Here is a 10,871-nt window from a genome sequence, read left to right on the forward strand (position 1 = left end):
ATAAAGTAATATGTATGATTTTTATTTTACAATAACTTAAATTGCATTGAAAAAGGAGGGATACACTTATAATATGTAATAATAGTAGTAATAGTAATAGTTTAGGACTACATTCAAATGTTTCCCTCCTTCAGAGGCCCAGATTTAAATAAAGTTTGGCGGCAAATTCTGTGTATTGAGAACCATTATGTAAGTTTTTGGGGGCTGGTTTAGACTCTTTGCATGCAGGGTGGGACCCTGCCACCCCCCTTCCCCCCTCCCTTCCCCCCTCTCACAACTTTTCGCGCTGTGGTCCAGGTGATATTAGCGCCACTAGTGTTGTGTGTGTGTGTGTGTGTGTGTGTGTGTGTGTGTGTGTGTGTGTGTGTGTGTGTGTCCCATCTGTCTGTGTCAACCGCAGAGCTAATTACAGCCAGCCACAGAGTCTCAGACAAAAGCAGGGGTGATTACTAAAGGTATAAATGGTGGGGGCTTTACTTCTTCACGCTGTTACTGCGGGAAAAGACGCCAAACCGCTCAGCTGGACGTCAAAGATCGTCTATAATGAAGAAGAGTCACTCGGTAGAGGAAAGAGAACCAGGTGTAAGAAATGAACTCTGACGTCGATATGTATGTAGGTATATGTATATAGTATGACCACGTGGAAATGTTCATTTTACAGACATTAAGTGGTTAAGTATGTTCTGCATCACAAACAAAATGACAGAAAATATTACACAAAATAGGCTACATCTATTTTTTAAATTATTATTTTACAGATGTTGATAACAAATGTACTTTCTGCAATTTATAGTTTTTTTGGTAGCCCCATTACATACATACATACATACATACATACATGCATACATACATACATACATACATACATACATACATACATACATACATACATACATACATACATAAGCCCTATATTTTATGTCTTACATTCCCATTTTGTTTTTACTTTCATGTTTTTTTATATACATATTGAACGATAGCCAAGATTTGTATTGCCAATTACTGCTTTTCTGTAACTGCATAATAAAGAACTTGAAATATGACTCAACTTTCCCCGGCGCCATTGTTGATCCTGTACCCGGAAATAGTTGCAGAGTGAGACGTCTTTTTTTACTGCTCAGGCTTGGACAGAGCGCGCCGGTTGCCCCGCCAACACGACCTGGAGGAGTGGCCGCTGGTAGAAGCTGAGGCGCGTACTCGAGCACAACAACGCTGATTGGCTAAAAAATAATGACGCACCCTTTCACCTGGGCGCTGATTGGCTGTGGTGAGCCAGATGCCAGAGAGCGCCAGAAAACAAGCTTTAGCGGGTGACGCTGGAGTCTCCCCGGGACAGTGCATAGTTTCCGCTATTCGGACAGGAGAGACAGGCTGAGCAGGACTGCCCGCTTATTTAAAGAGATAAATTATCTGCTATGGTAATCTTAATAAACTACACACTGACAAGTCTGTGAAACCGAAGCCTCGTCGGGATATTTCCTTCATTCAGCAGCAGAGAAGGTGAGACAGGATGTTTCCCTCCAGTAGTTTCCTTCTTGCTGTAACACTAAGTTACGGAATGCGGCTCAGCTCAGCTAGGATGTTAGCTAAGTATGTGATTAAAGCTAAATGATCGTTTATGATTATAAATAAGTCACTGTAATAAAGTAGTTCCCCTCCACAGGCTGTGCCACACCTCAACGTGTGGACTGATTTGAGTGAATTGGCCCTTTACTAAGTTGAGCGTTATGGCTAGCTGACATCTTACGTAACAACTTAGTATCTTCGTAATTTATTGACGTCATGTAATAACATTCAGCTCTAAACTTGCATCAGCTGACATGAAGTGTGTGTACGTAATGTTGGCACTAACATTAACAGCATTGATAGTTGGTGAAGTTACAGCCGTTAGCCTGCTAAGAGCTAATTATTAGCTGATGTTCTTTGCGCCAAATTTGTTCTGCCCTGTCTGAAATGTCCTGAACGTCCCCAACAACCCCACTAAGATACAAGTCAGGTGTCATTTCCTATCCTAACTTGTTTTTGGTTCTGCACTTTTCCCAGATGGAGGTTGAATGTCTGGCACTGAAAGACCTCACAAGTCCCAGGAAAGGTTTCCCGGTGGAGCCAGAGGAGGATGGGGGCCAAAGTGAACAAAAGGTAAGATGGGGCCTGATCTGAGGTGAGGAATGTAATTTGCAACCTTAGTTTAAACCTTTCTAACAACAAGATAAATGTCTCCATCACAGGAAAACATCTGCACAGAGAGGAGAAGATCCACGCCGCTGAAATCTGCAGAGTCACCCGTCCCCATTTTGCTCATAAGCAGAAACGGTGCCGCCCCTGACCTGGCTCACATCACCCCCGTCAAACACACGGCCCTGGCCGAGCCCTGGACGCCCACAGCCAACCTGAAGATGCTGATCAGTGCCGCGAGCCCAGACATCCGGGACCGAGAGATGAAAAAGGTTCTGTTCAGACCCATAGAGAATGAGAAGGACAAGCCATCAAGTCCAGATACTGTGGCGGAGGATACGGAGGTGGAAGACTCTCAGGTGAGTCCAAACTATATAGTCAGATAACTCGTGGTTTCAAACTCTCTGAAATAGTCAAATAGGCATTTAATAAGTTTACTTCCTGTGTCTTATTCTTTATATCCGCTGGGGAGTTATTGTTTATTAGTTTAATTCTCAGAACCAGAGTTTCCAGACTTCCATTAGCAGCTGGACTCTCAAGATGATATCAAATCTCTCAGTTCTGCCTCATAGATGAAATCTTATTGTATCTAAAGTGACAGCTGGAGCTGAAACTCGCTGACATTTTGCAATACGATTATTTCTTAAATCTGTCGTGTGCACGTTCTTCCAGCTTTATAAATAAAATGTTAATCGTTTATCTGTCGGTCCAGTTTGAAGCTGTGGAGGAAGAGGAGGATGCAGACAAAAAACCAAGCAGGAAGCAGAAGAGTCTGGGGCTGCTGTGCCAGAAGTTCCTGGCCCTCTACCCTGATTACCCCCCGCTGCACCCCCCCATCTGGATCTCACTGGACGAGGTGGCGTCCAGTCTGGGTAAGAGCCAGTAACGGGGAGAAGGTCCCAGGCTGTTGTTGTAAATGCCTCACGGGAGGGCGGCGATAATAGAAGCAGCTAACGTCTGTTTAATGAATTCTATAAAGTTTTTATGTTATTGGATTTAGATTAGAATAATGATGCATAAGTGACATTCCCTCCAATATTCATTAAATTACTACAATAATATTATTCTAATTCTAATAATTTCTCTTCTCTCGCCCTGAACACGTCAGGAGTGGAGCGTCGGCGCATCTACGACATCGTGAACGTGCTGGAGTCTCTCACGATCGTGGGTCGGATAGCTAAGAACAGCTACACCTGGTACGGTCGCCTGCGGCTGGAGGACACGCTGGAGGAGCTGCAGCGGAGGGGGCGGCAGCAGGGATACCACCTCCAGGTGGATCTGACCAGGGAGGTCGGACCGGGGCGCGAGGACGATGCAGCGGAAGGAGACGCCGGCACCGGTAACCAACGGAGAGACTTAGAGTTTGTCCAACATTTAGTCAGGAGCCTCTGAGAACGAGCACGTTCCTCATCTTCTCCTCCGGCACCATGGTGCGTCGCCATGGTGACGCACTCTCAGATGTGAGATAAAGACGCTGAAGTTTAATGTTGTACTTACAGCAGAACATTATTTAATGCAGCGAAGGTAAAAGATCTCAGGAGCAGCTTCCACCAAATGAACACTTCAGATATTATTCAAACACACAGGAAGGAATACAAGCCTGGTTTCCATAGTGATCCTCACACACAGTTTCTCATTAAGAGGGTGTGTGTGTGTGTGGATAATAACATCACTCGTGACAAAGACGTAGTTAACAGAAATACAGGATGTTTGCTGTTATTGTTGTGGCTGGTTGCCTCTGGCGATGTTATCATAATAATATATAATAGCCGTCATCATATATTATTAATAATAATAATCATATAATAGCCGTCATCACAAACGCCTGAGTTATATTCAGGCATCAGCTGCACCTCATGTTTCCTGATCATCATTCCTTGGTCCAGTTTTGCCTGTTGATTAATAAAAGTTTCCGTATATTAATATTCTGTGTGTGTTTCTGTGTTTTAGCAGGTGGCAACAGAAAAGACAAATCTCTGCGCATCATGAGCCAGAAGTTCGTCATGTTGTTCCTGGTGTCTAAAACTCAGACGGTCACTCTGGACGCAGCCGCAAAGATCCTGATCGAGGACAGTCAGGACTCATCCAGTCACAGCAAGTACAAAAGTAAGAACGTACAAAACGATGTCCTGAAATATATAAATCCTCTTTCTTCCGTTTCATCCAAACTAATCATCACCTGTGTGCTCAGCTAAGGTGCGGCGGCTGTACGACATCGCAAATGTGCTGACCAGCCTGGGCCTCATAAAGAAGGTGCATGTGCGTGAGGAGCGAGGCAGGAAGCCGGCCTTCAAGTGGCTCGGCCCGGTGGAGTTCAAGAGCTCTGGACATATCGGTAAGAATCAAAGACTGAACTCAAGTTCTGAGATTGATCAGATAATAAACAATGTAGTGTGTCCCTGTGAAGTACTATAATTAAATAATGATCGGCCTCGGGATCGCAGACATTAATCGGTTTAGCTTAATAAAAGTCCACCAAATATAATTTATTGCCAATAGCTGCATCCTGCTAACTCCGCCCTCCTCCGTCTCACCGTCAGCTCTAGTAAACGCTGTGATGGTGCCGGAGGCCACGCCGCCTGTGGCAGGTCTGGACCTGCGGAGAGTCAAGATGTCCCGACACGCCTCCTTCAACATCACACACACTTCTGTGGCGGTGCAGCGGCTCGTCAACTCTGCACCCTGCAGTCCACGCAGAGACCTCGCAGGTGAGAGACCAGGCTGTGACAGTGTATAGCCACACACACACACACACACACACACACACACACACACAATGTTTAATCTTTGCACTACTTTATTGCAGCACAGATCCATCTCCTGGTTCAATGCGACGAGCTAAAACTAATTTACGATCTTTTTTTAAACATGTATTCTTTCAGTTGAGTTTTTCCTAAAGGATCTTCTTTTTTTTTTTAGTTTCTGTTTCAGTTTCTTTTTAGGTTGCTATAACAACCCTGGAAAGAGTTTAGTCTGTTAAAACAGTCGAACAAGTTTCTTCCAGTCGAGATAATGTCAAACATCGTTTGATGAAGCTTCTTCTCTCGCTGCAGGTCTGCTGAACCAGCCTGTGGATTACTCCAAGAAGACGACGAGCAACACTGCAGTGTGTCGCCTGCAGTTTGGAAACAGCACTGAGTGAGTTCTCTCTCTCACACACACACACACACACACACACACACACACACACACACACACACACACACACACACTTTAACTTTTGTTTCTAAAGCTTGAATATGTTTTTGGAACTTATGTTGGTAAATGACTCATCACTTCTTCTTCTTCTGTCTCTGCAGTAACCGTCCCGCCTGCAGAAGACCGCTCGCTCCGTCCTCCAGCCGCCCCGCCCTGCTGGCAGCTTCCCCGCACCAAGAGCACCTCTTCACCTCCTCCCCCCCCCACTGCCTGGCCTACCTGCCCAGCCTGTCGCAGCCCTCGGTGGTCATGCTGTACCGGGCGCCAGACCAGCCCGAAGGTCAGAGGTCGCCCAGGCTGGAGTGTGAGGAGGGGAGGAAGAGGAGGAGGGAGGACGGGGAACAGGGCCCCCCCAGGAAGAAGGGAGCATCTGGGTCAGAGGACTGTGACGAGGTGAGGGACTGTTATATCTGTTGTCTTTGCTTCAGGGCAGAAATATGATTTCTTTGTGTAGTTTGTAATTCTGGTTAGCAGAGCGTTAAATTGAATATATGAAGATAACTCCATCATCCTGCTGTAATTAAAGACTTCTATTAGTTGTGCAGAGAGTATTTGATAATTGGAAAACTCTGGCCGTTAATCAGGTCGCACGGGCCCAGTAATTGGAAAAGTCCCATTTATTTGTGATCCGATGTCTTTAGAGCGCCGCCTGAACGTTACTCAGCAGCAGCAGAAGAAGAAGAAGAAGAAGAAGAAGAGTGTTATCAGTGCAGCGACACACAAGTTGTTTTTACATTTAAAGCTTCTATTGAGGTTTTCCACGCTTTGAATGTCGTCATATATGTAGACGATGTTTCACACGAGTCTGAAACAACCATCCATCCATCCATCCATCATCTACCACTTATCCGGGATCGGGTCGCGGGGGCAGCAGCTCCAGTAAGGAACCCCAATCTTCCCTTCTCCGGGCCACATCCTCCAGCTCCGACTGGGGGATCCTGAGGCGTTCCCAGTGAGGAGATATAATCTCTCCACCGAGTCCTGGGTCTTCCCCGGGGTCTCCTCCCAGCTGGACGTGCCTGGAACACCTCCCTAGGGAGGCGTCCAGGTGGCATCCTTACTAGATGCCCGAACCACCTCAACTGGCTCCTTTCAACGTAAAGGAGCAGCGGCTCTACTCTACATTATAATATAATAATATTAGTGCAGCCTGATCGTCTCTGTGCAACATCACCGGCTTTAAACACAATCGATAGTCGTGCAAAGTACGTAGAAGTATAATGTCAACGTGCATCATGTCACATTTTAAATGTCCCTCAGCTGCTCTTCATCCCCAGTTTTTGTTTTCCTTCCAGATGAGTGGAGCTCGCAGCGAGTGTTCGGCTCACACCAGAACTTCCCCCGAACGTCCGCTGAATGAGAGCGGAGCATCCAGCGAGGCCGCTCAGCCATCGCACTACCTCTATGTTCCCAACAACGCAGGTACAGACACCGCAAAGACACGCAGAACATCGTCGTAGCATCAAGGATGTGAGGACTGTGGAGAACAGTGAAAGTCTCGTGGCATTCAGACTATATATAGAATATTAATTATTAATATATTGTAAGTATGAGGCGTAAACTACAGTGTTAGTTACTCTTATTATGTGAACGTGACTGTGTGTCAGACTCACCAGGTGGATTAGTTCTCAGGTGTTGAACGTGTTTGTGAATCTAACAACATAAATCACAGTGAAGTCATCGTGTTATCATCAACATCTCCTGATGTACACAAAGTCATTTCAAGTTTAATCCCCGTAACCGCGGCGTCCACTCACAGAACCTCATCCCCACTTCCTATCTGCAGGTCTGAACAGCCTGAACTTCCTGCTCTCTGCCGGCCAGCAGCTTCCTCCCAGCAGTGTTCCCACCCTGGCGCTGCCGTACGTCCTGCTGCCCTCTGCAGCGCTCTCCCACTTCCCCCTGGTGGCCAGCGGTCTGCAGCAGCAAGGCTCCGACAACAACGTGAGCTTCAGCCTGCCCGCCGTGATGTCACCGGCTCACTTCATGGTGGGGGCGGCGCCGTACGGCCTGGCAGCAGCCGCGGAGGTCAGCAGGTCACCGGCTCCATCGCCGTCTACTCCAGAACAGAGCTGGCTGTACGGGGCGGCAGGACCTCCACGTTCTCCAACAGCGCCGCGTCACACTGTCAACATCAGCACCGCAGAACCACTGGTGAGAAACACACACACACACACACACACACACACACACACACACACACACACTGTGCTGTGGAAGGTTTCCCTCGTGTTGACGCTCATTTAGTGGTTCACGTTGATTCATCTCCAAGTTGTGGACGAAGGATTAATGTTCCTTCAGAAGAGCTGATAATTAATGCAGCTTCAGAAACGATGTGACGACTTGTAATGAAGCGTTCATCACTTTTAATACGGACAGTGGAGCCTTCCCTCGTATAGATCCAACGATTACTTTATCAATTAGCATTTAATAACTCAGCTCTGGACTCAATAGTTTGGAAATGTACGAAACTTTATAAACTAAACTTTTAAATCAATATTTGATTTGATTGAACATTTTAGATGCATTTTGTTCTCATTCCTTTAACTGATGATGATAATAATAATAATAATAATAATAATAATAATAATAATAATAATAATAATAATAATAATAACTAACGATGCGTCTCTCTACCTTCAGACTCCGAAGGAAACCACACCCTGTGCCTCGAAGGCTTTCTTCCAGACCCCGGGCACTCTGGGAAATGTAGTCAGCGCTGCGCCCGCCGCCCGGAGGAGAGGCTCGGCACAGAGGCGGCTGGACGTCGGACACCCTCCGACCTGTTAGACAGAACGTGTCCAACACTCAGCTGTTGATCCTAAAAGTGACATATGCTTTCAAACCAGCCGTGCTTTATTAAATATTAAATATTAAATTAATGATTTCCTTCCTAAATGTAAGAATTTACATTTTAGCAAAACACTATTTGCTGAGACCTAAACGTAACAATTTCCTAAAATACAAAACTTTATTTTTCCAATCAGACTCTTCTGTTGATGGTCGTTGTGTCCAAACTAGGTTTAATTATGGGATACCACAGTGTCACAGCGCCCTCCTGTGGTGGGAGTCGGCCGCTGCTGTGTTTTACATTTCAGCCTTATTTTCCCTCCCAGATATGATGAAGCTACCTACCTACACACACACATACACACACACACACACACACACACACCACACTTGCTCACTAGCTATTTATATTTTTGCTAATATATGTTGATTACAGGGACTGTAATGGAACAGTAACGTGTTTTAGTACCAAGTATCTGACAGAAAGTGTCTAATAGTGAAGTGATTGTTGTTGTTACATCATCAAGGGAACAGGAAGTCTCCTCCTGAGCGACAGCAGCAGACAATCCTCTCGTGGCTCATTTCAGACTCAACTCAGAGGAAAAATCACTAAAAGCCTTAAAATGTTTACAGCCGAGAATCACGTTGTAGACTTGATGCATTGAAGACGCAGGATCCCGGTGCTGCGTGTGTTCAGTATCTGCAGCCAAAGTGTTTAACGGGACAGTTTGGATGTAGGAGCTTCTTCTCCACTCACCTGCAGTAGATGCAGACCGGAAGCTGATGTCAGCAAAACACATTTTAAACACTTAAAAGATCTGTAATGATGGAAAGACCTGAACACAGGTGCTGATCCTCCGCTTCCGCTGCCTCAAACGTTTGTTTGCGTTTTCTGTGACTTTGGTGTTTTAAACGGTTAGTTAGGATTCACCAAAGTCACGTCGGCGTCCGTCCACAGCAGCACGCTGCTCAGCTTCCTGCTGGTTCCACGCTGTGGTGTGGAGAAGAACCTCAGACAGCCACACCTCCAGACTGTCCCTTTAATAGTTGAGCAGCGAAGCCTTCAGCTGGTGATGACTGAAGGACGATGTAACGTGTGGCGACGCTCTCAGGTTCTTCAATACTTTACTAGAAGTGGGTTGTGGAGAGATATCAGAGTACTGTAAAGATGTTTTATCTTTAATTATCCAGGGAAAGAAGCCAAGCTTATATTTGATACAGTCCGACACGTTTGGACCGACCTGCCGCTGCAGGTGGGGGTTGAGTGTTGAAGCCCCCTCGCTGCCGTAGGTCGAGTCCTGAGCTCACGCGTTGCTTAGTGCTGGAATCTTTCAGCAGAGCGATGCTGCACCAACAGTGTGACTGGCGTCAGTAATGTCCAGCTTCATGTCTGACTGTTTTCTTTATACTTGTGCAGAATGTTAAATGCTGCTCGACTGTGAAATGATTGTTGTCCTACTGTGTGTGTGTGATGAGCTCTTCTGTCTTCTGATTCACAAACTGCATTAAAAATGTAACACTGAGCGTCTTCATGTCTGCTTTACTTTGAGGAGTTTGTGAATGTTTATTCTACAAATGGTTTTTAAAGATGAAAGTGTTTTATCTGATGTGGATATTATAAAGAAAACACTTATTCTTTGAATTAATTATGCTATTCAACAATAACTCTTAATTTGATACATTTAATAAAAGACTTAACTGATGAATTACTTTATTTAAACTGATTTTGGTTCAAGGATATTAAAAGAAAATAAATGATAAAGTGACATTGGGTCCAGATGTTAATTATTCGGAGTGAAGAAACAAAGTGGTTCAAATTCCAGTAACACCTGCAGAAAACACCTGTGTACAGTGCATCTTAATACTGAATAAAACTCACGTGTGAAGACATTCTAATCTTTTATATCTTTATATATTTTATATTCTTTATATCTTTTATATCTTTATATCAGCACTGAGCTGCCAGCTCCTATTTGGCCCCTGAAGTCCTTCTGTCAGTAAACTGAGCAGATGGGACAAATAACTGTATATACATCAGTATTCCTGCAATACTACTGCTATACTGCTACTGCTAATACTACTGCTATGCTATACTGCTAATACTACTGCTGCTATATTGCTAATACTACTGCTGCAATACTACTAATACTACTGCTGCTATACTGCTAATACTACTGCTGCTATATTGTTAATACTACTGCTGCTATACTGCTAATACTACTGCTGCAATACTAATAATAATACTGCTGCTATACTGCTAATACTACTGCTGCTATATTGTTAATACTACTGCTGCGATACTACTAATAATACTGCTGCTATACTGCTAATACTACTGCTGCTATACTGCAAATACTACTGCTGCTATACTGCAAATACTACTGCTGCTATACTGCTAATACTACTGCTGCTATACTACTAATACTACTGCTGCTATACTACTAATACTACTGCTGCTATACTGCTAATACTACTGCTGCAATACTACTAATAATACTGCTGCTATACTGCTAATACTACTGCTGCTATACTACTGCTGCTATACTGTTAATACTACTGCTGCAATACTACTAATAATACTGCTGCTATACTATTAATACTACTGCTGCTATACTGCTAATACTACTGCTGCTATACTACTAATACTACTGCTGCTATACTACTAATACTACTGCTGCAATACTACTAATAATACTGCTGCTATACTG

At 44.6% G+C, this 10,871-nt stretch overlaps 1 protein-coding gene across 1 annotated transcript; it reads left to right on the forward strand.

Moving 5' to 3' along the window:
- The first annotated feature begins 1,296 nt into the window (after positions 1-1,296).
- Positions 1,297-9,686, forward strand: e2f7 (E2F transcription factor 7). The gene is made up of 13 exons (XM_029461737.1): positions 1,297-1,500; positions 2,044-2,139; positions 2,229-2,534; positions 2,888-3,047; positions 3,284-3,514; positions 4,126-4,281; positions 4,367-4,510; positions 4,716-4,883; positions 5,229-5,313; positions 5,475-5,766; positions 6,669-6,795; positions 7,160-7,527; positions 8,017-9,686. The coding sequence occupies exons 2-13, from the start codon at positions 2,044-2,046 to the stop codon at positions 8,161-8,163; spliced, it is 2,280 nt and encodes a 759-aa protein (XP_029317597.1). The 5' UTR covers positions 1,297-1,500; the 3' UTR covers positions 8,164-9,686.
- Positions 9,687-10,871: the final 1,185 nt, after the last annotated feature.

The sequence above is a fragment of the Cottoperca gobio genome, chromosome 23, assembly GCF_900634415.1.
Source record: "Cottoperca gobio chromosome 23, fCotGob3.1, whole genome shotgun sequence".
Taxonomy (NCBI): domain Eukaryota; kingdom Metazoa; phylum Chordata; class Actinopteri; order Perciformes; family Bovichtidae; genus Cottoperca; species Cottoperca gobio.

Coding starts and splice junctions, on each gene's coding strand:
- e2f7 (XM_029461737.1), top strand. CDS start 2,044: ATGGAGGTTGAATGTCTGGCACTGAAAGACCTCACAAGTCCCAGGAAA. Junction 3,048..3,283: donor CGAGGTGGCGTCCAGTCTGG/GTAAGAGCCAGT, acceptor TGAACACGTCAG/GAGTGGAGCGTCGGCGCATC. Junction 7,528..8,016: donor TCAGCACCGCAGAACCACTG/GTGAGAAACACA, acceptor CTCTACCTTCAG/ACTCCGAAGGAAACCACACC.